Source organism: Orcinus orca, chromosome 5 (genome assembly GCF_937001465.1).
Source record: "Orcinus orca chromosome 5, mOrcOrc1.1, whole genome shotgun sequence".
In the NCBI taxonomy this organism is placed as follows: domain Eukaryota; kingdom Metazoa; phylum Chordata; class Mammalia; order Artiodactyla; family Delphinidae; genus Orcinus; species Orcinus orca.
This window is the reverse complement of record NC_064563.1, coordinates 96,612,354-96,638,743: the sequence shown is the minus strand read 5'-3', so window position 1 is coordinate 96,638,743 and position 26,390 is coordinate 96,612,354. Positions and strand designations below refer to the sequence as shown.

At 34.7% G+C, this 26,390-nt stretch overlaps 1 protein-coding gene across 1 annotated transcript in view; it reads right to left on the bottom strand.

Annotated features, from left to right (window-relative positions):
- Window positions 1–26,390, bottom strand: part of CBLB (Cbl proto-oncogene B) — a 214,354-nt gene that overhangs the window by 25,044 nt on the left and 162,920 nt on the right. The window contains exons 13-17 of the mRNA XM_033432235.2: window positions 25,592–25,686; window positions 12,389–12,535; window positions 9,030–9,127; window positions 8,783–8,914; window positions 6,064–6,204 (exon numbers count right to left, since the gene is read on the bottom strand). Coding sequence (XP_033288126.1) covers window positions 6,064–6,204; window positions 8,783–8,914; window positions 9,030–9,127; window positions 12,389–12,535; window positions 25,592–25,686 — 613 coding nt within the window. The remainder of the gene's footprint in view (window positions 1–6,063; window positions 6,205–8,782; window positions 8,915–9,029; window positions 9,128–12,388; window positions 12,536–25,591; window positions 25,687–26,390) is intronic.

Below are 26,390 nucleotides of genomic sequence, written 5' to 3'. Positions count from 1 at the left end.
GTGCTACTATATTAAATCATTAGGACCATAAACCTACCTGGTTTAAAATTAGTAGTATATGAGTTTAAATCCATAGAACTGATTCATTTTCTGAGTAGATGAACATTACCTCTGCAACCTTTGGTTCACTAATAATTTATCATCTGCCACCACTGCCATCTCGGGTTCCTCTGTTTTCCTCTCTCATAACACTTTCTTTTATGTCTGCCCGTATCTCCAAAGGTACTGTAAGTTCTTTTCAGGGTAGGGACCTTATCTTACTCAATTGTGTTTGAATTGTATCTCCTAATAGAAACACAGTACCAAGCACACGGCTTGGTAAATAGCCTGCACTTCACAAATATTTACCTTTAACTACCCAAATTAACTCATATTCAGATTTTTCATAAATTCAAATTCTGTGAAATCTGTATTGCTAACATAAGGCTAAAATTATAACTATTAAAGAAGACCTGATAAATATTTCATTGTTTTAACTTCCATTTGAATTTGATATTAAAAATATGTAACACTTTGATTATTTGAGAAGGAAATACATGCCTATTTATATTAATTTTGACTAGTTGAAGTCATTATTTCCTTCCCCCTATTTGCGTACAATAATTATCTCCAGCTTTACTGGAGACTTTTTATTTTTTAACCTAAGCAAGGCTACTTCATTTGCTTTCATTAATTTTGAGATTAAAGTAAGTCTTAGATTCTGAGTTTTCAATAATTGAAAAGTCAATGGTTCAGCCTCATTAATTTTGTTGAAACATTTTAGGAAGGAATAAGAAGATAAATCAAATTCCATGCAACAAATGTTAGTCTTTTGATTTGGAAGGCTAACCAAAGGAACCAAATGTGGTGATTTCTGCATAAATTTAGAAATTTCCCAAAGATTTACAGCTAAATTTGCAATAAAATTTACTTTCAATTCTTGTTCATTCTAAAACATCACTGATATAATATTAGGTCAGAGAAAAGACTGTCTTTTATAATTACACTTTTTTATTTCCTTAGGGGTAAATTTATAGGTTTGTTAGATATGCTATTTCTAATCATCTATTTATTTAAGAGTAAACATTAGATTCTGGATACATTATTGAGTCATAAATAGAGTATAAAATATACAGTAGTATGATATTGCTCCATTAATCTGTTGCACCTAAAAGGTCACTAGGTATGCTAAAAATATTACCAAAAATAGCACGAAATACTTAGTTCAGTTCTGAACCACTAAAATGCTTCATGTTAAGTTTGCCTACTGGTCAGGTATAGGGTAAACTGGGCTTCTGTAGCAAGTTATAAAGTTGGAAGCATTCCTGCTTCGATGGGAAAAGATATTATATATAATACAATTATTACAGAGAGTACAATAATTACCAAATTTGAAAATCAATAAAGTTTTTAAAAGTAAATTCTTCAAAAATTCCTTAAAGTAAAATTTTATATCCAGACTTAGGATTAAAACATACAAATTGAAAATGCCACAGCCAATGTACCATTTATATAGTAATACACGTTTGAGAAATGAATGAATGAATAAACACGATGGGTAGTCCACTCTAAAAAGCAAAGTACAAGTGCCTGTGATTTACAGTATGGTAATGCTAAACTGAAAAATTTTAAGACTTATTTTAAGAGAGTATTAAAAACTAAGGAAACACTGGGAGGGAAAGGTTTGCTAACTATGAAAGAAGTGGGGAAATACGTATCAATCAAAATTATGCTGTGTAAGAAGGAAACCTATCAAGTGGTTATCTCTGGGAAGAGGCATTATGGAATTTTCTTAATTCTTTTTTTTCCCCCACTATCTAAAACACTTCCAATTTTTTACTCAAGCATAGGAAAAGAGGCAAATAAAATTGAACAGTTAAAACAATGGCATATTTCCTCTGGGGCTGTCCAAAAGCCATCTGAAAGATTTATCAATTATTCTGAAAATTTTAAAAGAATATCAATGCTAGATCTAATTGATAGAAGAGGATTTGAAGACCTATTTAGGTGAGACAAAGCTCCTCACTCTTTAACTCACATTCGTAACACCCCCATATGTAGTGATCAAGTCCTCAAGTGTTAGAGAACTCACTACCCCTCTGAGATATAAGAAGTATTAATAATCCAGGAAGCTTCTTAACAGGAATGAAATTTCCACTCCTAATTCTTCTCACTGGTCAGTCTTTGTCTCAGGAGACATGGAAGAAATCTAATCATTCTTTTACAAATACTGTGGTTGAAAGCAACTCTAATACATACTCAAGATCTTCTTTTCTGTCAGTTAAACATCCTCAGTTCCTTTAATCTACCATCGTTTACATGGTGTGATTTTACTTCCCTTTCCCATCCTGGCTGCAGTCCTCCAGATATAGCCTAGCCCTGGGTTTCTCCAACTTGAGCATGCATCAGAATCACCCCCAAAGGCTTATGAAAACACAGATTGCTGGGTCCTACTCCCAGAGTTTCTGATTTAGTAAGTCTTGGGTAGGTCTAAAGAATTGGCATTTTTAACAAATTTCTAGGTAGTTTTAATGCTGCTGGTCTCAAGACCACAATTTGAGAACCACGGCTCTACCCATCAATCCTTCAACACCTGAACACAGTAGTCTCCACACTGGCTGAGCCTGGGGGAGGACCTTACCTCACTCGATCTCTGATTTGAACTCTGTGAGTGCAACCCTCAGAGGGCATGAGAGTCCCTGGTAACTACGTCATGAGTGTGCTTCATAAAGGTCACAGTCAACCAAACCCCTAGAAACCCTTTCCAATAACTGCTACTAATGATGCAAGTTTTCTTTGTATTTTACTTATGCAACTGCATTTCTGGATCCCGTGGAAAACCTTCCTTCATCTCTAATAAAGTCAATCTGGCTAGCTTTTAGAGTTGAATTGTGACTTTAAGATTGGATAAGGACTTCAAAAGAGATTCCAGGTTAGAAATACAGTGAGAAAAAGGTTCAGTAAGGGCTGCCAAATACGTTGTGTATTTTGTGCACTGCACAAAGACATGCAGTAATGGGACTGAGCAGACTTAAATACAGCCTTGGCTTTGTTCCTGGAGCACTGGCCCTGGCACAAAGCAGAGGGAGGGGTGCCTATTTCAACCCACCAACACAAAAGAAATGCCTTTTTGTAATTCGGGCAAAAGCACATATATGCTAGCAGTAGCCCTGCGTTTGGAGACAGTAAAGTGTAAAGCTTTTTTTGAGGACTCTTCAGGTTTTGTTAAGATATGACTGGCCTGTCCAGAGTAGATGGCTCATGTACAGCAGTGGGCATTACTATTTTGCCAAAAGAAATCTTGCATGAAGGCCTAAAATAGAAAACAGATAAAAGCAGCATCAGAGCTGTGCCCCTGCTTCGCTTCCCCCGCTTGATCATACAGGAGTCCTAAGGCTCCTTTGCAGAAACACAGGACCCTGTAGTTTGAAAACCACTACTATAGAGCAGCCACTGGGCTCTAAGGCTGGGAAGGTGGACCCGACTCAGGTGTGCAGGGCACTGAATGCTGGAATAAAGAGGTAGGTTTGAGTAGGTATTTAATACAACATCATGGGGATACCCAACCTTTGTCTTTAATTAGGGATAATGACTTCCTCAAGGAAACCAAATCTTCATAATGCCAGAAAAGGCTTATCATTACACTGGACTAAAATTTTACAGATTAAACTATAGTGAAAATAATAGCAGTAAAGTGCTCATATAGTCCATTTAAATTTAGCAATCACCGTTGTTTACCTTGTATGGTTCTACAGCTATTAAGTTAAACTTTTGTTTAGCATTTATAGAGTATTCTTTCATGAAGTTCAGTTCAGCATGAAGAACTGCTTTTGTAAATTTTCTATTACACTTCTTTAGACAGCGTAATGTGTTGAATACTTTGCAAAATGATACAGTCAGGTGCTTATTTAAAGCTGAAAGAAACTTTCATGTTCTACGATATCATTATGTTAAGAAGAATTAAAATATTTCTTTTGAAAAAGATGTGGTCTATACATGTGGCTTAAAATTGAATAAAAACAGTTGACTCATTGGATCTCATAAAGGATCTGACAACAGACTAGAAATTTGTCCAGTTAATTATATGAGACTGGAAAGGGGGGAAAAGTTGCCATTTGTTTCTCAGAAGTATTTATTATCGAGGGATATCAACATTACTTGAATGGAATTAGAATACTTCCATGCATAAAAGGAGTTCAAGAGAGAGCCAACAGGTTCAAATGACCCTACTCTGGTCCCATGTTAGCCTCACACCACAGGTTAAGGATAACTGCTACTGAGCCTACCTGGCAGCCAAGCAAAGCTAAATATGAAATAAAACAGTTTATGCAACTTTCATTCTAATAAAAGGGGGCCTTTTTATTTTGAAGTGACTTTTTTAGTAATCTTGAGAAAAAACTTTTTGAAGATGTTTACAAAAGCAATATGAACAATGAAATGATGATAAAGAACTGAAATATTTTACAATTAATTCATTTGATAAAAACAGGTTAAAGTGTTGTGTTTGTGTAAAAAAGTGTAAGAATTAAGTCAAGCCTCGAAAGCCTGACTTAATTTTAAAAGAAGGCACTACATTTAACTTTCCTTTAATGGGGCTTAAATTACATATATAAAAGGTGATAGGTACCTTATAGGAATCTGGCTAGAAATTATTCAGAAGTTTGCCTTGGGCAAGGTTAAGTTTACTAAGATTTAGAGATATTCATTTTTTTAAAAAATTTTATTGGAGTATAGTTGCTTTACAATGTTGTGTTAGTTTCTGCTGTATATATTCATTTTTAAATGTTAATTAAAGTCCATGTATAAAACAAAGACGTGAATAAGTATAAGTCAAAAAGATAGCAAAATGTTAGCGTGTATATGTAGCTGTATGAATAAGAGCCTAACAATTATCCATGCTTTCTGCTTGGATTAGAAGGGTTATGAACCTTGCTCTTTGATTGGTAGCATTCAGTGAATTAATCTGATCCATGAGGGCAGGGAGGCATCTCACAGAGTGGGTGACACAGAGGACAATTCAATATTTACTGACGAAAAATTATTCCTTGAAGATAAACTACTTTTAGAAACTGAAGCTATATATTCCAAGTTATATGTCTATAATTTTGTGGGTCATATCTACAAACTGCCTCAAACTTCTGAATTATCAAACCAAATGGAAAAAAAATGAGAAAAATGTTAAAGGTGAATGATAATGGTTAAGATTCCCAAGTTTTCAAAGAAGCATGTAGGTGGCCAAAGGACACAGTGAGCACTCTTAGAAGGCTTTCATGATTTATCTCATACACAAATGTAAAGCAGTTGTTAAAAAAAAAATCTTTACCCTATGTTTAACCAAACCAAGTCGAGGAGGCAGACATTTCAGAGTACAGATCACAGTATCACCAGTAGGACTGACGGGAACAATTAATATCAGCAGATTCAACATAACTGAATTTTTTTTTCCTGATAATTCTGACTAGTGGAGTGGATGGTTTATTAAGTCTTTTTACTTCCACTCCTCACTTGAGTTCTTTTTTAAAAACTATTAATTTTTCCTTGAAGACCAATAATTTTAGTAGATACACTGAGGCATTAAAAATCAAAACAGTAACAAAACAATAAAATGCAGATATTTCAGAAAAACATACCTATTAATGTTACAATATAATTTACCAAGATATTACGTTTTTGAATAAAATTATGACCCTAAAGCATATTTAGTAAAAATTTTTAAACACATTATTTGAAAAAAATATTGCACTCAGAATTAGGAGAAAGTCTAAATTTGTCCCCATCTCTTTTAGCCCAAACACAGAGCACTTCTGGTTCTCACCTTTTGTAACTTACAGGTGTTATTTGATAATCTCTTCAGCGCCATTTCTGAATTCTACGATTCCTTGTTGCTTTTGCCATTTTTGTAATCCTTTTGCCATTAAACCAAACAATTGACAGACAAACCTATCCAACTGCTGTTTTCCCCACCCCAGGGATTTTTCAGCTTGGGAGCTAGAAACCAATGAATCACTAATGCTTATTTGACAGTATCATCTTAGAAATATTTTTGCTTTCAGTGAAAAGGTTTGCTTGGTTTTTCCCTCCTACCTGAAGGAAGGAGGAAAAGGTCCTGTCCTGAGGATGGTCGGCTACTGGAGCCAGGAGGTTTTGAATGTTCGATGAGACTATGCCTTGCGGGAGGTGGGGGAGGTGGGAGGGACGGGGGGAGGGCATCAAAAGCATCTTCACCTGCATTGAAAGAAAGGTCAGTTATCAACAGCAGAACTTCGTTAATCAAAACACAGTATCAGGCAAAAATAATGATTTTCTCTTGCTGCTTATAAACAACTTCACCTCCAGTGTTTACCCAGCAGTTCACTGACTTTGTTAATGGGAGCTGATTATTTTCTAGGAGGTGTTTGGAGAGAAACACAGACACACAAACACACGTGTGTGCATACAGACTTTTTCGATCTCTCAGCCCTTTCTATTAAAAAGCAGTATTTCAGGTTATGAAACAGCTTATTATTCACTTGTAACCTTTATAATATTAAGACATTGGAGGTCTGAACTAAATATATTACAGATCACATCATCAAAACAGAATTTTTGTGTAACAATAAGAGTTCACAGCCTCTAATTAGAAAATCACACTATGCACAAAAATTTAATGTCACAGAACAGTTTAGATTATCTTTTAAAAGTTTGCTCCACGGCATTTTAATTCATTTAAACTAATGCTCCATATATTTCATTGTCAAAATATACAGAAAATGCACCTGCAGTAGAGGAATATGATCTTTTTCTACTTACCAGATATCTCTAGGGAGAAACAGTTAAATACATCAATAGAACTACCTCTTGTGGTGGTCGCAAAGCTAGGTATTTATATTTGCATAGTTCCCAACTTTAGTAGCTGTAGAATACTGCAGTATGCTTTTATGTCTACTTGTGTTTCCCCTGCCACGTCTTACTATCCTATTCATATTTTCCCTCATCTTGATTCTTTAAAAAATAAAATTGCAGTGTATGTATTTTTGTAAGCACTCACAAATACTTTGTGAATGAAACAGGGTATAAATACCTACATCTTCTAGTAATAAAAATTCTCATGGATTTAAATACATTGACTTAAATATATTTAAATATAAACGGTTTCACCACTCATCCAGCTTGCCTTGCAAAAAGTATTCAAAATTTTTTCTCTAATGATCATCAATATTTTTCTAATGTAAAATATATGAAGGTATAGGAGAGAGAAAGAAAGAGCTTTGTTATCATTCCAACCTTCAGCTATTTCCTACATTATCTCATTTATTCAAATCCTTTATCAGCCCCTAAATGTCAGGCACCATGCTAGGCACATGGGTAATGTGAAGATCAAAATCATAAGTCCTCGACCCCGAGGAGCTTGGATTCCACAATGAGACCTAAGAAAAGTTCACAGAAGACTCACAGGTGAATAGGTCCCAGAGGGAGAGAGAGATGCATTGTAAGAGGGAAGAGGAATGCAGAAAGTGGCATTCAGCAAGGTATTACCAAGAACACGAGGGCCTGGGATATCAGGGCCTCAAAAACATTTGTTCATCAAATACAGGGATGGTGTCTACTAGGCAGAGTGAATAGCATAAATAAAATATGAGATGTACATGAAGAGCCAAAGGAAGGATGAGTTAAAAAGGTTGGAACATTTATCTGCATTGTCCAATATGGTAGTAACTATCCACATATAGCTATTTAGTTTAAATTTAAATTAACTAAAATTCAGTTCTACAGTCACACATATAGGTCTTTTATGTCACCACATAAAGTTCTATTGGACAGTGCTGATCTAGTCATAAAGACTTGGGTGATAGGTCAAAAACAGCATACAGGAAGAAGTGGAAGAGAAAAAGACTATAGGTAAAGAAGGAAGTTGGGAGGTGCTTGTAATCCACGTAGGTGAGAGTAAAGCACTGAAATGAATGTCTTGCTCCTGCAAGACATTCAACTGTATAACTGGAAACACCAGTTTATGGGGAAAAAAAATGGAGAGGTTCATTTCTAGTAGCCTAATGATTCAGATAAGCTTATAAATGAACCTTCATTATACATTATTTTATGCTATGTTGACTCATTATTGTGAAGCCTTAACTTGTGAAGGTTTCTTAATTGTCCTCCTCTAAAAATAGGGTGAGAAGCTTCCTACCTAGAATTAATGAAATAAACAGACACCTGCACCGGCCAATTTTAACATAAATACACACCTGTGTGTACGTTCACACATGTACACATACACACACATTAAGTGTACTTCATGGTAAAATTTGAAACAAAGAAACTGAGATTCTTTGGATGTGTTCTAGTTGCAGTGATTATAAGACAGAATTTATTTTCAGCTCTCTACAATAAAATATATAATTTCCCATAATGTAATTAGCTAAGTGGAAGTGGGTCATTTTATATTGAAAGAAAAAGGAAGTACGCATTCATTAAGAATTACACTTAAAGAAAATCTCAGATGAATACTCCAAATCTACTAGAACACAAGCACCTGGGGGAATGAGCAATGCCCTCATAAGATTTTGTAGACTGCAGTTAGTACATGAAGAGACAACTTGATAAATGCCTAACTGATGCCAGCTATTTACACCACTGCTTCAGTCATCTAAATGGAATAATGGTCACATGAACCGAGAGCCACTATCACCTAGAGATTCCATTCGAATTCAGACAGATTCATAACCTAGTGAGTCTACATTGCACTGAACTAAGAATTCTGATAATTCAGATATTAATTGGAGGAGGTGGCAGGGAGGCTTGCTTGAAATGTTTTAAAGGTTTCGACCTAATGGAGGGATGAGAAGATCATAATCAGAGGGCGTCCTGTTGAGTGAAGAACCATGCTTTGGATTGTCCCGAGTTGGAGGCCTGGCAGGTGGTAATGGCACTGGATCAGAGGCTGAATCAAAAACATCTCCTAGAGGATAACACAAAATCTTAATGTATTTTCAGTACAACAATGGCATGGAATTTTGCCTTTAAATTCTGACCATTAAGACATAGACTACAAAGAGAATATGTCTTATACATACCCTTTAAATATATGCCTAACTCAGGGATGTTTGATTTCTTCATCTCTGAAGACGTACCGTGTGTTCCATTCAATATGCAGTGACCGTTATCACAAGACCTAAAGCAGAAATCAAAGGACAAAAATCGTAAGGATAATTACTTTCCATTTAAAAGTCATTTGGGGGTGGGGAGATGATGGGAACTAGCAATGCTGCTCATGTAATAAAGTTAGGATATAAATATAATTAATTTCCTTTTCTAGAGAAAGTAAAGTAATATTATCTAGATACTTGAATACTTTTACAAAGCAGAAGTAACTATTCCATGGAAGACAAAGGCTTTTTTTCTTTTTTTAAGTGAAACTAAGAATCACAAGGGCCACAAAATTGCTGATACCCTAAACACACCTGTGGAATTAACATATCATTTTGGAAGATTTCAATATTACCTTATCAAGGTTTTGAAGAAGAAAATGTAATATGCAGGCAAAAAATATGTAAAAGTCCCAATGACATCATTCCTGGTTAATGGTACTTAACAGTATATTTTTATTTCTGTAAGTTAAGCTTTCCTTATTATAAACTAGAGCCTGTCAAGGAAGGAGAATTATTAAATATTCAGAAAGTCCATTAAAATTCAGATAGGCATATTCAAAGACCTAGAGTCTGGAGTATAATTTCACCACTGCCATGAACAAAACTGGCACTTCTGACAACTGTGGAGAAATGACTTTAGCAAAGGCCTTGGGTACACAACAAATATTTTAATCTGGGTGTCCGTAAAAGGGTAATACTAAAAAAAGTGGGTTTTTTTTTTTTGCGGTACACGGGCCTCTCACTGTTGTGGCCTCTCCCGTTACGGAGCACAGGCTCCGGACGCGCAGGCTCAGTGGCCATGGCTCACGGGCCCAGCCGCTCCGCGGCATGTGGGATTTTCCCAGACCGGGGCATGAACCCGCGTCCGCTGCATCGGCAGGCGGACTCTCAACCACTGCGCCACCAGGGAAGCCCTAAAAAAAGTGTTTTTATTGTTGGTATTAATGCTTTCGAATCATACTATGAATGTAATGCACAAATCCGGGGCACAGGAAGGTAGCAGCAGGAAGAGAAGGCACGGAGCGTATTTTGTCTTCAGAATATAGCTGTGTAGCAACTGACTATCTGCTCACCAAGTTACTGTGCTCACAAAGAGCTATAGAAAGCAGAGTTTATATTTTACTTTCCCCTGATTTACTCTGAATTCTTGGGGCAAAGTAAAAGTACATACATAATGGAGGAGATATTGGACATTTGAATAGTTATTGCAAAGTGCTCCATCTGAAATTCATTTCCATTCTCTCTGGTGGCCACATCTCTTTAAGGGGCCAGAGATGGTTCATTTAAAAATAGTTATCATGTATTGAATTTTCATAGTAATGATGGACTTTTACTGAAATGGAATTATTCATCTATGAATAATATGGTTTATGAATCTATGAATAATATGGTTTAACTTTTTCCATATACTGACAATTTAGTTCTCCTGATGTTCCAAAGAGAGGAAAAACATAGAAGGAAAGGATGTGTCTAAGTTTAAAGAGTGCTTTGTAGAGGATCTAAGAAGATACTTCATCCATTGACTTTCAAGAACAAATTAGACAGAAAATTCACTCCAATTAAGATTAGGGATTATCAACATTTATTACTTCTCTGTAACTGTAGAAAGATGGTAATGGTGGTCATAAATCAAATTTATTTTCAGGATTTGGGAGGCCTGCCACCAAAAATCTCATCCAGTATGATGTGACAATTAAAATTTAAAGTATTAAAATTATACCACTCACTTATCCAGTGGTGAAAAAAAATGAGATCCCAAGGAGACCAAAAAAGCTCATCTTATTTCAGTTTTTTAAAATTACTACACATTTGTAAGAGCCAAGGGAACTGAAAATTGTAAAAATTTATACTTGATGTAAAGGAATAACTTTTTTCTCTAATAACAATAGTAGACACTTGGTTCTTCTAACATAACAAATTATTATCTCTCAGTTATTTCTCTGTCTTCTCAATGTTACCAACAAATGTCCTAAAGACCAGCAATCAGCAAAGAAAGGTTTGGTTCTTGCTTTGAAATATGAAGCCCTGGACAGCAACGTGTTAATAACCATGGTTAATAATTCTGCATAGTGTTGATAATTCTAACCTTGTAACTCACTAAGGCAGATCTCTGGTTTAAATGGAGTTTTGCTTCTCTTTTCCAAGTACTGCAATACAATACTTGAAGAAAGGCATTAAAACATTTTTTAGACTTTTCATCTGAAAAGAAAGGAACACTCCACTCATAAAATGCTTTCTGTTGATTGACTTGACCTCAAAAGGAAATGGCACACTAAGTAAAGATGACATAGATGACTGAAGTGTTAAATAGCTCTCCTATTCCTCAGTCAGTAAAGAGATACTGAAAGGCAAGAAGGCTGGGCCACCAGCAGTAGCTGAGCCCTCTTCTGTATGTGCCAAGCAGAGCTCCAGGGATGTAATTAGACAAAGAAAACTGGAGCTCAGAAAATAAGTCTGAAACTGAGATTTGACTTACTGAGTACTTCATATATGTCAATTAGATTTAAAAAAACAAAAATAATATTAGATTATGATTTACTAATTCAATTATATAAACACAGAATTGTCCTTCTACTTAAAGACAAACTAATGTTTCAATACACAACACCCATTTTCAATAACTCCTATACCTCCATGGGGCTGCCACTTCAAAGACCAAGGATGTCTCCATAACAGTGAGAATAAACAACTGACAAGAAGAAAACAGAACACAATTCCTCACATTCTTGTTTGATCCAAGGAAAAGTAAAATAGTACCTGATAAAAATAGCTAAGGGAAATAATTTTTTTCAATTCTTCGAGATCTGAAAATCAATATAGATTATACTAGTCCTTACTTCATGAAGAACAATTCTAAGGAAGGTTGGTATAATACCTTATTTTCTAAGCACTAATTTTTCTTCATGAGATATGTGCTTAGAACTGATAAAATGCATTGAAAATAGCTTACTGAAAATTCATGAATTAATCACAACTATATGTAACCTACAGCAAAGTTTTACTACAGTACAATTTGTTTTTTGGGGAGAGGGGCAACCAATTATTCCATTAGACTTACCAGTCAACTAATTTAGTCAAAGGACTTCCTAGTTAATAGAAATCTACATCTTTTCATTTTCTCTGAAAGGCCATGGAGGAAAATAGTATTATAGGTAGAGGAGGCTTTGAGCAAGAAATCAAGGGTTTTTATTAAACAGATGTGATTCAGTTGTTTAAAAACAAATGCCATAAATGATAATGCTTACTGCAGACGTGAGGTGATGATAAATGGCCCATATTCTTACCTAGGAGGAGGTTTTACATTATGACAATGAGATGGTTGTGAATTCAGGGAAACAGGATGGGATGAAGGAATCTTGTATTCATCGTCATCTTCCTCTACTGGGTCTCTTGTTTTCTCTGAAAGGGAATTTGCTAATGGACCAGTACACCTACCAGAGGGGAAAAAAAAAAAATCCAGTCTAGTTTTAGCATAATAATTCAGGACAGGCAAGTCTGATGTGACATATTCAAATCAAAGAAACTACTTTGTCACTTGTGTTCATTTTTCAATTACAGGGTAACATCAGAAGGGCTGTTCTTATACTAAATACAAATTAAAAGGACTTTTAAAACTCTTGATGAAATAAGAGTTTTCATACTTATAATTTTAAAATGGCACAATAAGAGAAGCTAGTAACCTGTCAAATAAAATAAAAAGGTCCTGGAGTTGTAAGTGAATGCATAAAATTATTTATACCAAAGCTATTAAAATATTAACATTTTGTTCCTATTTAACTTAAATTGGTAAATTAAGATGATACATATGCAAGGTTATTTTATATATTAATGAAGTATTTATAGAAAGTTCAACTGTCTCTTATGAATATAACTTATAGTTGAAAAAATCCAGTTAAGTGAAACAATTCTTTCTCCTGTGAAGTTACAATTCAGATAGTTGTTGTTGGGACAAAAATGAACAAAGATCTAAAAATGACTGGAACAATCAGAAGTAGATAATAAGAGAACTTTATAAGTCTTTAAGGTAGAGGCCATTATTTTTATGGCTTAAATTCCCTGGCTAAGTAAAAAAGAATGCAAATATGTAAAACAATTACCTAATATCAAAAGAAATTCCCAAGCATTTTACTCATCCATTGAGTAAACAGACAAAGCCAATTAATAACAAAACGACAAAAACGTACTTTTTTTTTTTAACAGTTGTTGCTAATGGAGTTTATCCTAAGCTGATGCCACTGAGAAACACCAAAGTAGAAACACACAAACCTACCCTGACCAACTTTAGGACAACCAACCTGTTTGCAGGACACTGGAGGTACATATGGATCCAAACATTTTTTTAAATCATGAACCTCAAGACAAATCTGTTTCGTTAAATTTTTTTTTTTTTTAATATTTGTGACTGCAATTTTGAAGCACCTTCTGTAGAGGGAGCAAGAGGCCTTTGGTATATGAACCATCAAGACTGAAAAAACTTCTTCATTTTTATTTCTCCTAACTAGTTCGAACGAAAAGAACTTTAAGGGCTTTTCTCTGTGCCCACTGCAAGAAGACATTTTGAAAAACCTAAAGGTTTTCAAATTTCAACTATATATCTGAGTCTCTAGGAAGTTCAGAGATGAAAGAAAAAATCTCTCCTAAGATTTTTCAAGTGTGTTTTTATCTGTCTTTGAAGACTTTTTTCAATACCGATTTTTGAATTCTTGTTTGTTTGAGCGACCTTGGAATTCAAATGACAGTTTATGGTGAAAGGAAAGCACAATGATACAGTGACAGGAAGTCCACTGTCACCACCCAGAGCACAAGCTAATAACCTTATTAATAACTTAAGGGTTACACCTACCATGGTGTAACCTTGGAAGATGTACATCCCAAATGAAGGCCAGTGAGTACACGGACTGCAAAATGGTGATTTGATGGGAATTACAGCAGGGATTTCAAACATTACCTTTTCATAAATTCTTATAAACATGGATATAAATTTAGCTAACTCAAGGGCCAGAGTGGGTTCTGTTAGCAAAAGAAATGAGAAAAATACACATCCTTTCTATGTCCTACTATATTGTCATGTACAAGGAATTCTTTTTCCTTTGCAATTTAAGCATATACTGTATAAAAGAAAAAGACTTACTGACCAAATATTCAACAACCACATCAATGTCAGGAATGTTCTATCTGCCTGTTGCAGCTTAGTTCCAAAGATTTAAGAGTTTTCAAAGAAGCACTGCACTATGACACAAGAATGGGTGATTTGTGAAACCACATTTGTTCTGGCTGATTCTATATTTTATCTTCAATGATAAAGAATTTAATCAGGGTAGCTTCCCCCTACTCTAGCTTTGCTGCAAATCAACAGATGGAGTATCCTGAAGAAAATGAAAAGCAAAGCTTATCTAATATTTTATGGAATTATAGGGGCTTACTGCTAAAACTTACTAGTCGCAGGTAATTAGCTTAAATGGATTTTAGTGAATTATACTAGAAGTGAAGAAAGGCTTCGAGTGGCATCTGTTGCGTATCTAAATCTGAAAAAAAAAATGCCTAGATATCTTATCACCATTTTAATACAGTTCTAAAGAGTCATATTTTATCTTATTATATTTTAAAGCAAACTTTTTATATTAGTATAATATTCTAGTTAAAAATAAGCCAATTTATAAGAATATCATTCCAGTGCACTTTATTCAATATTATAGAAATTTTTATACAAAACTGATCTTATTCAATTCTGAAGGGAAAAATAAAAGCAATTTCTATCATGTAAAAAAGGGAATGTAAACTATGAACTTTGGGTGGTTATGTATAAATGTAGGTTCATCATTTTTAACAAATGTACCACTATGGTGGAGGATGGTGAAAATGAGGAAAGCTAGGCATGTGTGGGAGCCAGGGGTATATGGGAAGTATCTGTACCTTCTCCTCAATATTGCTATGAATCTAAAATGGCTCTAAAAAAAAAGTCTTAATAAAAAAATAATAAATAAGGAAGGTACAAATAGATGAAGAATTTGTATATAAAATACCAAAAGGGAAAACTCAATTTATGTAAATAATTACATTATTTGTAATTACATGCGGGATTTTTTTTTTTCCTTCACAAACTCATTCAAAAAGTAGGTTCAGTTTTACTTGCAACTAGATAAGTGGTAAAAATAAAGAATTTTCATTAGCAATCATGTATGTTTACTTTTGGTAGTGGAGAAAATATCTCACGGGACATAGGAAAATGTTCAGTCATTGATTTAGCTCATGGGAAAGTTTTAGGATACCAGAGGAATAAAATAGATCAATTTTATTTGGCTGGTTCCACGTTAAAACTGCCAAGTAAACCATCCCACCATTTACACCAGTACTTCATTCCCTTTATATTATCATCAGACATTCACAGAGTGTTCTGCACTGCGGCTGTCATTCCTGAATTAATACACTGGTAATGCACAAGGACACATAGTCTTAAAGATACACAGCCATCCTCCCTACAGCCTTCGCCTCTTGTTAAATTCAATGTGTGTTATTTAAACTTTAATGAGGAATACATCCACTATCTGCATGTGCACACTTGAAACAAACCAAGAATATATTTTCTAATGCTCTTCTTCATTAGTGATTTTTGCATTTTGAAGATGAAGGCTCACAGATACAATCCTCTACAGCCTTCTACATTCCTGGTGTGAGAGGCATATGATCAGAGGGGTGACCTTCTGCATATCCCACTGGCTTTTCATAACATACCTCAAACATTACCCTTACCAAGTACTTTTCTTTCCTTCATTTGAGCAATTCCTGATACCTTGATTAGTTCAACTTTTCCAGAAATAAAGCAAAGTAGAAATACCCATCTTTACTGTCTATAGATGAACCTCCTGTGACAACCCACAAAACAGTAATTTTCTTTGAACTTTAATCTTTTATATGTATTTGGTAAGTGTTCATACATTGACATTGTGTTTTCTATATATTCATCTATGTCTTTCTTCTATTTCTGTCTAATTGCAAAATGCTTAAGGGCAGACCCTGAGTCAACCAAGGCCTGGCATGGTGTGTGTCCCACGAAGCACTCACAGCTTTTAGACAAAAAGAACAAGAGGCTATTAGAGAAATACATGACCAAACTGATACGCGAAAGAAAATCATTTTTAGGATACTTTCATAATGTAGAAAAATATTTTAAATATATTATGTTGCTTGCCTTCTACATGTAAAATCTTATTTAATAATCTCTGAAAGCAAGGCTTTGAAAAATATCTTTTATTAAAACCGAATCTTCAGAGCCTGCCATACATTAGTCCGTATTTCTTGTACTAACTATCCTAACAGGCAAAACACCCAACTTCGAGAAATCATAGCCCAGAGAAGTGGTAACACAAAATCTAGCTGTATTTGAAATGAGGATTGCCCGTGTGCCACCTGTAAGCCATTTCCCCAGCATCTCAAGAGTGGGTTTTATAAATATACATACTAATTTTGAGGAGTCTTTCATGACATCCAGAAGAATCAGTGTGGTATATTATTAGGCTGAATATAAGCTTTAATTTTAAGTTTTCACTTTAAGTATAGTTTACACTTTAAGTATAGTTTTCACTGACTTGTTTTTAAGCTGGAGAAATAAATTTGAGGTTAATTTTTAAGTTAACTTATTCAAGGGCAATATTCATTTCTAACACTTTTAGGGGACTGCTTTAGAAATCAAAAAGATAGATGTTGAGGAAACTTTTTTTTTTGAGAATCTAATTTTCCAATACATGTTGAACATTAAAGACTTCATGGTGATATTAAATGTGGCAGTACTTATAATCGCCAATAATTGGACACAACCCAAATGTCCCTTAGTAGAGGGATGGATAAACAAACCATAGTGTGTTTTACAATGGAATACATACTCTGAGCAATAAAAAAGGAACAAACTATTGATACTCTTGACAACCTGGATGAATCTCAAATTCATTGTGCTAATAGAAAGAACCCAAACTCAAAAGGCTCTATACTATATGATTCTATTTATATGACCTTTGGGAAAAAGCAAAATTATATAACACAAATCAGATTGATAATTTCCAAGGGTTTAGGGTAAAACTGACACAGGCCTGGGGGGTGTTTTTGGAGTAAAGGAACCGTTTTCTATCTTGACAGTGGTAGTGAATACATGACTGTGCGTTTACCAAAACTCATAAAACTGTACATTAATAAAGCAGGGTGAATTTTACTGTATGAAAATTATGCTTTAATTTAACAACTGGAAAATTTTCGTTTTAAGGTTGAAAATTCATTTTAACTCATTTAAGATACTGCAGATTAGCATCTTTCACAAACAAATATGCTTAATATCCCTAGTGGCCTTCAAATAACTTATCTAATTCTAATTTGAGCCTACAGAGAAATGTGGACAGAAACAAGGAATGCTTGAATATGGTGGAATATGTCAAGATGCTCTCACTTAATGTGAAAATAGAATCTCATTCTAACTCTATGCATTTTCGATGAACAGATCAATATGTTCATGGACAAGTGGAGAATATATAGCAAATTATGCCTCTATGGGACAAAAAAGAGACAGTATAAGGAATACAATTTAGATTGCATATTTAAATAGAATCCAATGGCTCACAATTCTGTGTAAGGCTACCTAATTATTTGTGATCATAAATCAGTTGTATGGTAAATTACAAGTAACAGATTTGTCAGACTACTGGGATTAGTGTTAATATCAGTATTCATCTTAGATTTTAGTCAGAGAAAATGAAAGATTAGTGGAATTAGTTGCATTCCCACACCCAGATTATAGCCATCCGCCAAATGCCATTTTCCCACAAATGATGAGAGAGGGATTCTATCTGAATTTAGAAATTATAATACTAAAATAAAAAGGAGAAAAATAATACCCATAGTATTTATTTTGTACCCTTTCCACACACCATTTCTCTTTCTGTTGAGACTAGTTTAAAATGATATGCTTGCAGCCCTCAATTCCTGTCATCAGTGTGTCAACAAGCAGGTTCTAGGGATTTACCACAAGACGTTAGAAAACCTACGTTAGGATGGTCAAGCTGCTTCACGGGAGATATGAACAAAATTTATAAATCAATAAGAATATGCAGAAAAAATAAAGTCTGAGTTTCAAATACTGAGTCACATCAATAGGTCAAATGCACAAACATTTCTACATGATACACAATGAGAGAAGAATGCCATAGTGATCATAATGAATAAATTGAAAAGACGGACCCATCCCACACTATCCCATACACATCATGTCAATTGTAACTTACAAAGGACTGCCATCTTCAATATTAGTTCACCTTTCTATCTACCCAAGGTAAAACAAGTAAAACTAGTGCAACATCTTGACAAATCTTGAAAATATTTTAAGGTATTTGAATGAAAGCGCGTTCAAAAATTAACAAAAGAGCATCACTGTTCATTCACTAGGGTTAAGAAAAGAGTAGCTCTTAATTACAGCTTGATCTTCCATTTAAAGTTCTCTACCATATTTTCTTTAAATCAATGAAATTAATTTCTTATCATTGAACATAAACAGGATTAATGTAAAACTGAAGTGTGTATTGTCTATACAAACCCTCAGGTGAACAATAACAGAACACGTTACCCTGCTCTTTTGCCATTAAGCATAAACAATGAAGCCCGGTATGCACAGTATATAAGAGGAAAATTTTCCATCAAGCTTCTTTCTCTTAAGTTTTTAAAAATTACAATGTGATGTTTGCTTTAATAGCTCCTGTGGCATACTGCTTTTATCTCTTCTTTCTGTTTTTCACTCCCCAGTCAAAAACAAAGCAAAACAAAACAAAACTTCCTTTCTCCCATGAATTTGACCACCATTTCAGTCAAACTGGTCTAGTTTTGTCTTTTGCACTTTTCTATCTACAGACCATTTTGGCCACTATTTATTTAAAAACAACCACTCTCACATACACGCGGGCACAGATGCTGATGCTGTTTGGTGGTGTGGACCTCTTAGATCACTCACTGGAAGGTGGCAGTAGTTGAGGGTGCATTCACAAATCCACATTTCTAGTTTGTTTTAGATTATGATAATAATAGATAACGTTTATTATAATTTTTACCACACAGAAATGTTCTAAATACGTTTTCTACAATATCAACATTTCAGGGGTAAATGATATAGTTTTATAAGGTGATATTTTCATATATAAGTTCCTATATTAGAAAAAAACTTCTAGGATTACACTTATATGTCTAAGAGTATAACAAATCTAATTAAATTTGGGCACTGCTCATATAGAAATCATTTTATCAGCTTTAGATAGTACCTACTGAAGTATTTACTTGAATATAATATAAAGGTGAAAGCTTAGATGGTATGTCCGACTGTCCCCTCAACATCACTATTCGGATGTGTGTGTAATCGGCACCGAAACCCAACAGATCCTTAAGTCTTAATTTTGCCACCCCTGCCCCCTTCCCACCCCTGCCCTTCTCCAGTTTCCTTCCCTCTGGTAAATGGCACCAACCCATTCACCCAGTTTCGTTAAGCAAAAACCTATATAAAAATCAACCATCCCTATTTATTGTACCTCACAGACATCTGATTTATTAACAGGTACTGTTGGATCAAAATACAACCCAAAGTGGACTGTGTAACTCCATCACCATCACCCCAAAGTCCTGACCATCTCTTACTGGTTCACCACATCAGACGACTACACTCTCCATTGGTCTCACTTCAGCTGTCCTAAAGACAATTCATGTAGCAGCCAGTGACCCTCTTTAAAAACACAAACCAGCATCATGTCATCATGTTGATCAAAACCTTCGATGGCTCCTAAAACTAACCAAACCAAAGTTCTTATCATGGCCTTAAAGGCAATATATGATTTAGCTCCTATATACCTTATTCAACACCAGCCCTACTGTCCCTCTAGCTGTTCTCCAGATAAGCCAAAGGGATTCACTTGCCTCACTGTCTAGCTTTTATGCTCTTCACCTAGGCAGTCTCATGGCTTGCTCCCTTCTTTCAGGTTTCTGTTCAGTATTACCTTTCCTAATGACCTCATCTGAAGTATAAACCTCCCTATCACTGAGTATCCCTTTCCCTGCTTTACTTTTCCTTCTAGCACTTACCACTACCTGACAATATACTATGGTTATTTGTTTACTTGCTGTTCTCCTTACCTAGAGCACAAATTCCAATGAGGATGGGATTTTATCTTGTTCACTCTGACTCTCCAGTCAGTACGCAACTGAATGAAACAGGATAGTTAGGCAAAACCTGGATACTCTATTCACTGAGCTTAAACTATTAGCACCTTATCTGTTTAGAAAAAATCTATAACAACGATCAACACCACCACCTCCAACAACAAAACACCCTTTTTACAAAAATATTAAGTAATATTGATTCACATGTATTTTAAAGTTTAAGATTAATATGTCAAAAGTACAAAAGGTCCATTTCTAAAAGACAAGGAACAAGAAAAATATTCTTCTAAAAAATGACATTCCTCAGCATTCCAGAACATTATCTTACCTGAAGTAATTATTCCATTATTAGAGTAATTCCTTTGCTTATTGGCCAACATCTTGTGTTAAGTAAAGTATTTTTAACTGTTTCAGGTTTCATTTAATTTTGAAAAATCAAATTATTTCAAGATAAAAATAATTTAGTAAAAATTGACACTACAATAAAAATAATCCACATAGATTTTTTCATTCCTCCCCTAAAAAAATTATGATTACCCATATTTCAAGCTTTTAAGAATTTATATTTATAGCTAAGTGTCAATCATCTTAAGTAGAAACCATTTAGAAAAAAAGTAAGTAAACCTATATGCACTAGTACAGTTTCAGCTTACTTTTATGACAGAATATGCTTTTAAAATAAATTCTATATTCTTCTAGGTCTCCAGATACATTACACAATAAAAGTCATATAATTGCAGTCATACCGTTTTACAAGAAAGAAAACACTATCACAGAGTAGCCTCTTCCATCAATTTAATGGGAATCAGAGTAACATCAAATAATTTAACAATTATAATTCAGTAAATATTAATAACAACACAGTATAGCTTTAAAGGTAAATATTAGCTTTGACATTACTGAATTCAACACTGGGGCTCTCAACATTTGTGAGAACTATCGAAGTCTATGATGGGTAGCAATCTGTTATTTTGCTTTGGCCTAATTTTGAAACATGTACTAAGATGCTGACACAGAAACAATACACTTGAACATCCAACATCCCTATTTCCCTGAGTGACATTTTGCTAAGACCTGTATTCTATGCCTCTCCAGAGCTGAAGATCTATTCTCATTGTACTCTGGTTATACACTCTAATGAAGGTGAAGTAGACAAAACAAAAAAAACAAACAAACAAAAAACCCAGAGCAGTAATCCAAGTTATACTGGCTTCAAAAATGGGATGCAACCAACCAATTATAAATGAGCACTCAAGTTGCCAAGTATTCATATGTAATTAATACTACAAATGAGTACCCCTTAAAAAAACATTGCATGGAACCTAAAAGGTTGAAGCTCAAGAGAATTTTAGAGATCATTTAAGATAAACAGATCCCTTCATTTATCAGATAGAGAAAGTGAGGCCCAGAGAAGTTACCTTGTTCAAAGACAGACAAATATTAATACCGGAGTCACGTCTGGGACCAAGTCTGATTTTATTTTAATGGTCACTTCAGAATTCCATGCTGGTTCCATGATAAATATAGTACAGCATAAATGATTAAGAAAAATGCTTATTAAAATATTAAGTGACAAAGGAGAGCATGAAATTATCTCTACAATGTAATCTAAATCATGTTAAAAAAAAGGCTAAAAAGAAAAAAAAGTCAGAATGTTAAAACTCTGGGGAAAAACTGGACAGCTACATGTAAAAGAATGGAATCAGAACACTCCCTAACACCATACACAAAAATAAACTCAAAATGGATTAGAGACCTAAATGTAAGACCAGACACTATAAAACTCTTGGAGGAAAACATAGGAAGAACACTCTTTGACATAAGTCACAGCAAGATCTTTTTTGATCCACCTCCTAGAGTAATGGAAATAAAAACAAAAATAAACACATGGGACCTAATGAAACTTCAAAGCTTTTGCACAGCAAAGGAAACCATAAACAAGATGAAAAGACAACCCTCAGAATGGGAGAAAATATTTGCAAACGAATCAATGGACAAAGGATTAATCTCCAGAATATATAAACAGCTCATGAATCTCAATATTAATAAAACAAACAACCCAATCCAAAAATGGGCAGAAGACCTAAACAGACATTTCTCCAAAGAAGACATACAGATGGCCAAGAAGCACATGAAAAGCTGCTCAACATCACTAATCATTAGAGAAATGCAAATCAAAACTACAATGAGGTATCAACTCACACTGGTTAGAATGGGCATCATCAGAAAATCTACAAACAACAAATGCTGGAGAGGGTGTGGAGAAAAGGGAACACTTTTGCACTGTTGGTGGGAATGTAAATTGATACAGCCGCTATGGAGAACAGTATGGAGGTTCCTTAAAAAACTAAAAATAGAATTACCATATGACCCAGCAATCCCACTACTGGGCATATACCCAGAGAAAACCATAATTCAAAAAGACACATGCACCCCAATGTTTATTGCAGCACTATTTACAATAGCCAGGTCATGGAAGCAACCTAAATGCCCATCGACAGACGAATGGATAAAGATGATGTTGTACATATATACAATGGGATATTACTCAGCCATAAAAAGGAACGAAATTGGGTCATTTGTAGAGACGTGGATGGATCTAGAGACTGTCATACAGAGTGAAGTAAGTCAGAAAGAGAAAAACAAATATCGTATATTAACGCATATACGTGGAACCTAGAAAAATGGTATAGATGAACCGGTTTGAAAGGGCGGAAATAGAGACACAGATGTAGAGAACAAACGTATGGACACCAAGGGTGGAAAACCGCAGTGGGGGTGGGGATGGTGGTGTGCTGAATTGGGCGATTGGGATTGACATGTATACACTGATGTGTGTAAAATGGATGACTAAGAAGAACCTGCTGTATAAAAAAATAAAATAAAATTCAAAAATTCAAGAAAAACAAAACAAAAACTCTGGGCATTGATATCTGGGGTACGTAAATGCTTATATTTATGTATTTGTTTAATTTTTTTCTTTTATATATTTTCCATATTTTCTACAATGAACAACTGCTACCTATATGTCAGAATAAAAAACAAAATGGAGAGATAAACATGCCATTAAAAGCCAGCACTTGTAATTTTAACTATGGTTAATTTGCAGCATGCAAAATAGAAAACTAATTTGCTGTTAAGGATGCATTGTTAAAGTATTTCCCTGGTTAAGTAAAGCAACTGCATTGTTTGAGGGAAAATAATCAAGAGTAAATGGGGTGAAAGTATATCCAGGTACACATACAAACTGAAGTGTTAGAAAAATATCAATAGAAGGCATTTTACTATGAATTTGTTGTTCTTTCTTTATAGAAAAACAAGCACTTAACACTAAATATAGATGAAGCAAATGGTGACCTCTGCCTTTTATCCCACTTGCCAATATGAATTTAATAAACAGAATGTAAAATTTTAATCTCTAATTAGCAAGATTTCATGTACTTCATTTTTTGATGTTCTCTGAATTAGAGGTAATTGAGCTTAGATGTTTTAATCACATATACAAATATCCAGAGTTCATTTGGTGCTACAATATCATATGTTATTACTGATGTACAACCTACTACACAGAATATATATATTTGCTTCTAACTTCTATGTCTGCTACATATCTGCCAGCTCCAAGAAAAGTGGCCACGAAAGAATGGTCCAGTGCTTAGTTTCCCACTGCCCCCTAAATGATGTCAAATTTCATACTCATGCTTTTTCTCATGCACACCCCTTCCCAATTGTGCCCATCCTCCATGACTCAGGAAATTTCCATGTTCTCTATAAGACATCCTTGACTTACAAAGTCTATAATAGTCTATTCTCCAAGCTTATATAAAAACTAACAAGTTAGATGCATACAGTTTAGTGCGTAATGTTCTCTTGTGATTTCATGTACGTTAACTTTATTTTAAAGTAGATGGTAAATTTCTTGGGAGCTGGTATCTAGCTTATCATTCTTTTGCATCCAGTGACCAGCAGAGGAAGGAGTGAAGATGCTCTAAGACTTTCAGTTAGAAATGAGGACCTTAGCAGATGATAAAGTCAATCCACCAAGCGACCAAGTACTATCAGTATACTCATTAAACAGCAAACAGTAAGGTGTTAAGGGAGAAGCAGAGATTACGAGAAAAGGTTTTTGCCCTTAAAACCTTATAATCTTTTTAATGTGCAGAGGCACTTTAGTATTAGAAAACAGTAGAGCAAAGTACATAATTAAATGTATGGAAAATAAACTCTAGGAGGAGGAATGAGAATCAGTCTTACTACATTATGACTGAAGTCACAGAAGTTTTCATACAGAAATAGAGCCTGAGACATGGATCTTCAGAATAAAGATTCTGAAAACTTGGTGCACAGGAGGGAACAGCATGAAAGACTCATAAAACCAGGAAAAAAATCAAGACAAGATTAGAGGGCAAGCATTAGAATTCCTGAATGATATTTTAATTGGGTAAAATTCTGTGGATCTTACTGATATAGCAGGAGAGCACAGAATTAATTTAGAAGGAAAGAAAGAACAATGTTGGGCTTTGAGTAGGAAAGTGATCTGGGGAAAGCAGAATTTAAATTAAATCAGCTACCTGAATAAAATATACTGGAGGAAAGACAGGTAGCCTGATTTAATATAGAGTAGGGAAATGGCCATCAGGAGACTTGGTTTTATCCAGGTTTGATTTGGATAGACACTATCCCTTAACTGTCTGATATGCTTCTTGTGTCCCCATTTTTTCAAATGAGACACCTAGTTTAACTCATTTTTCTAGCTTTAAAGTCCATTGATGTTCCATTCTGAGATCATATCATATGATCAGGTAGAAGGCTCTTTCAGTTGTCCCGTTATAAGCCAGAACTAGGGCAATGGGGAAGATTAGCTGAATATGAAAAACTTTAAAAGAACAATCAACAGGACTTAGTGGCGGAATGGATTTGAGAAATGAGAAAACTGGAGGAACCAAAGATTATTTTATCATGTCAAACTAGGTAGTGGGATAAATGTGATACCTCTAAGGAGGAGACATGAATTGGAAAGGAGAGCTCATTGTGCTACCTGAGCCTCTTCTTGGATGCAGGGAAGACTTAGCTTTTTCTCTGTTGCTTTATGTGTAATCTCAGAGTGTAGGTAAGTCTCAAAAATGCTGTAGTTATCAGCAAAGAATCAGAAAGGATCTCGATTTCTGGTACTTTAGTTTAAAAATCCAGCTGGTTCATTTTTATTGATGCATATTCACCCCTGTACTTTCTGTACTAAGAACCTCAAAACTACTCTTTATAACAACTTTATGCATGGACAGTTGATCTCCAGATTCAGTAAAACTCACTTGATGCTGGGGAGAAGGGTGGCAGCTGGAGGGGGAGGAGAAAGCCGGGGAGGAACATCATATTCTTCACTTCCCAGGTGACCATTGGAAAAGACCTGAAAGGAAATCAAAGGGTTAGTTTAGAATTTAACTTCTGGAGGACCTTAAAACAGTAACAGTTCTTAGACAATCTATAATTTTGAAGAGAATATATAATTTCAGTTTATTTGAACAAGTGAAATACCATCTAATTTACTTAGGAGTTAGGAGCACCATCGTGATTATTTACCACCGCCCGAAAGTAGCACCATTTTTTATGTGAAAAAATAAAATACAACCTGATTCAACCTCTCTTATATTGAGAGGAGATGCTATATTTTCTATAAATCATATAGATAGCTAGGTAAATAGTAAAAGTCCCCAAACATGATCAGTTTTTATTGAAAAGCTAGCATTCTCTGTAAGGATTCAGTAAAGAAAAAAGCAGCACCGGTGCAATTCTTATTTCAATTCCTCCCAAATAAAAGTGTTCTAAATTATATCTCTCTGGGGTTAACAGAACATTTCTAAACTTCTTGATAAAACAATGCATGAGTATAATCAGAAACGCCTTTGTTCTTTGAAGGCCGAAGCTTTAGCACTACTGGTAACTAGAGACCTGGTCTGGCTTTCAGAGTGCAAGCAATTTTAAATATAATTTTTGGTGTGTGAACAACACAAACCAAAATTGTTACCTTGCTCATAAGGTACCATAGAGAGCCAGTGTTTACTCAGAATTCAGAAATTCTGGTTTCCAGATTACTCAGTTACATATGGGAAC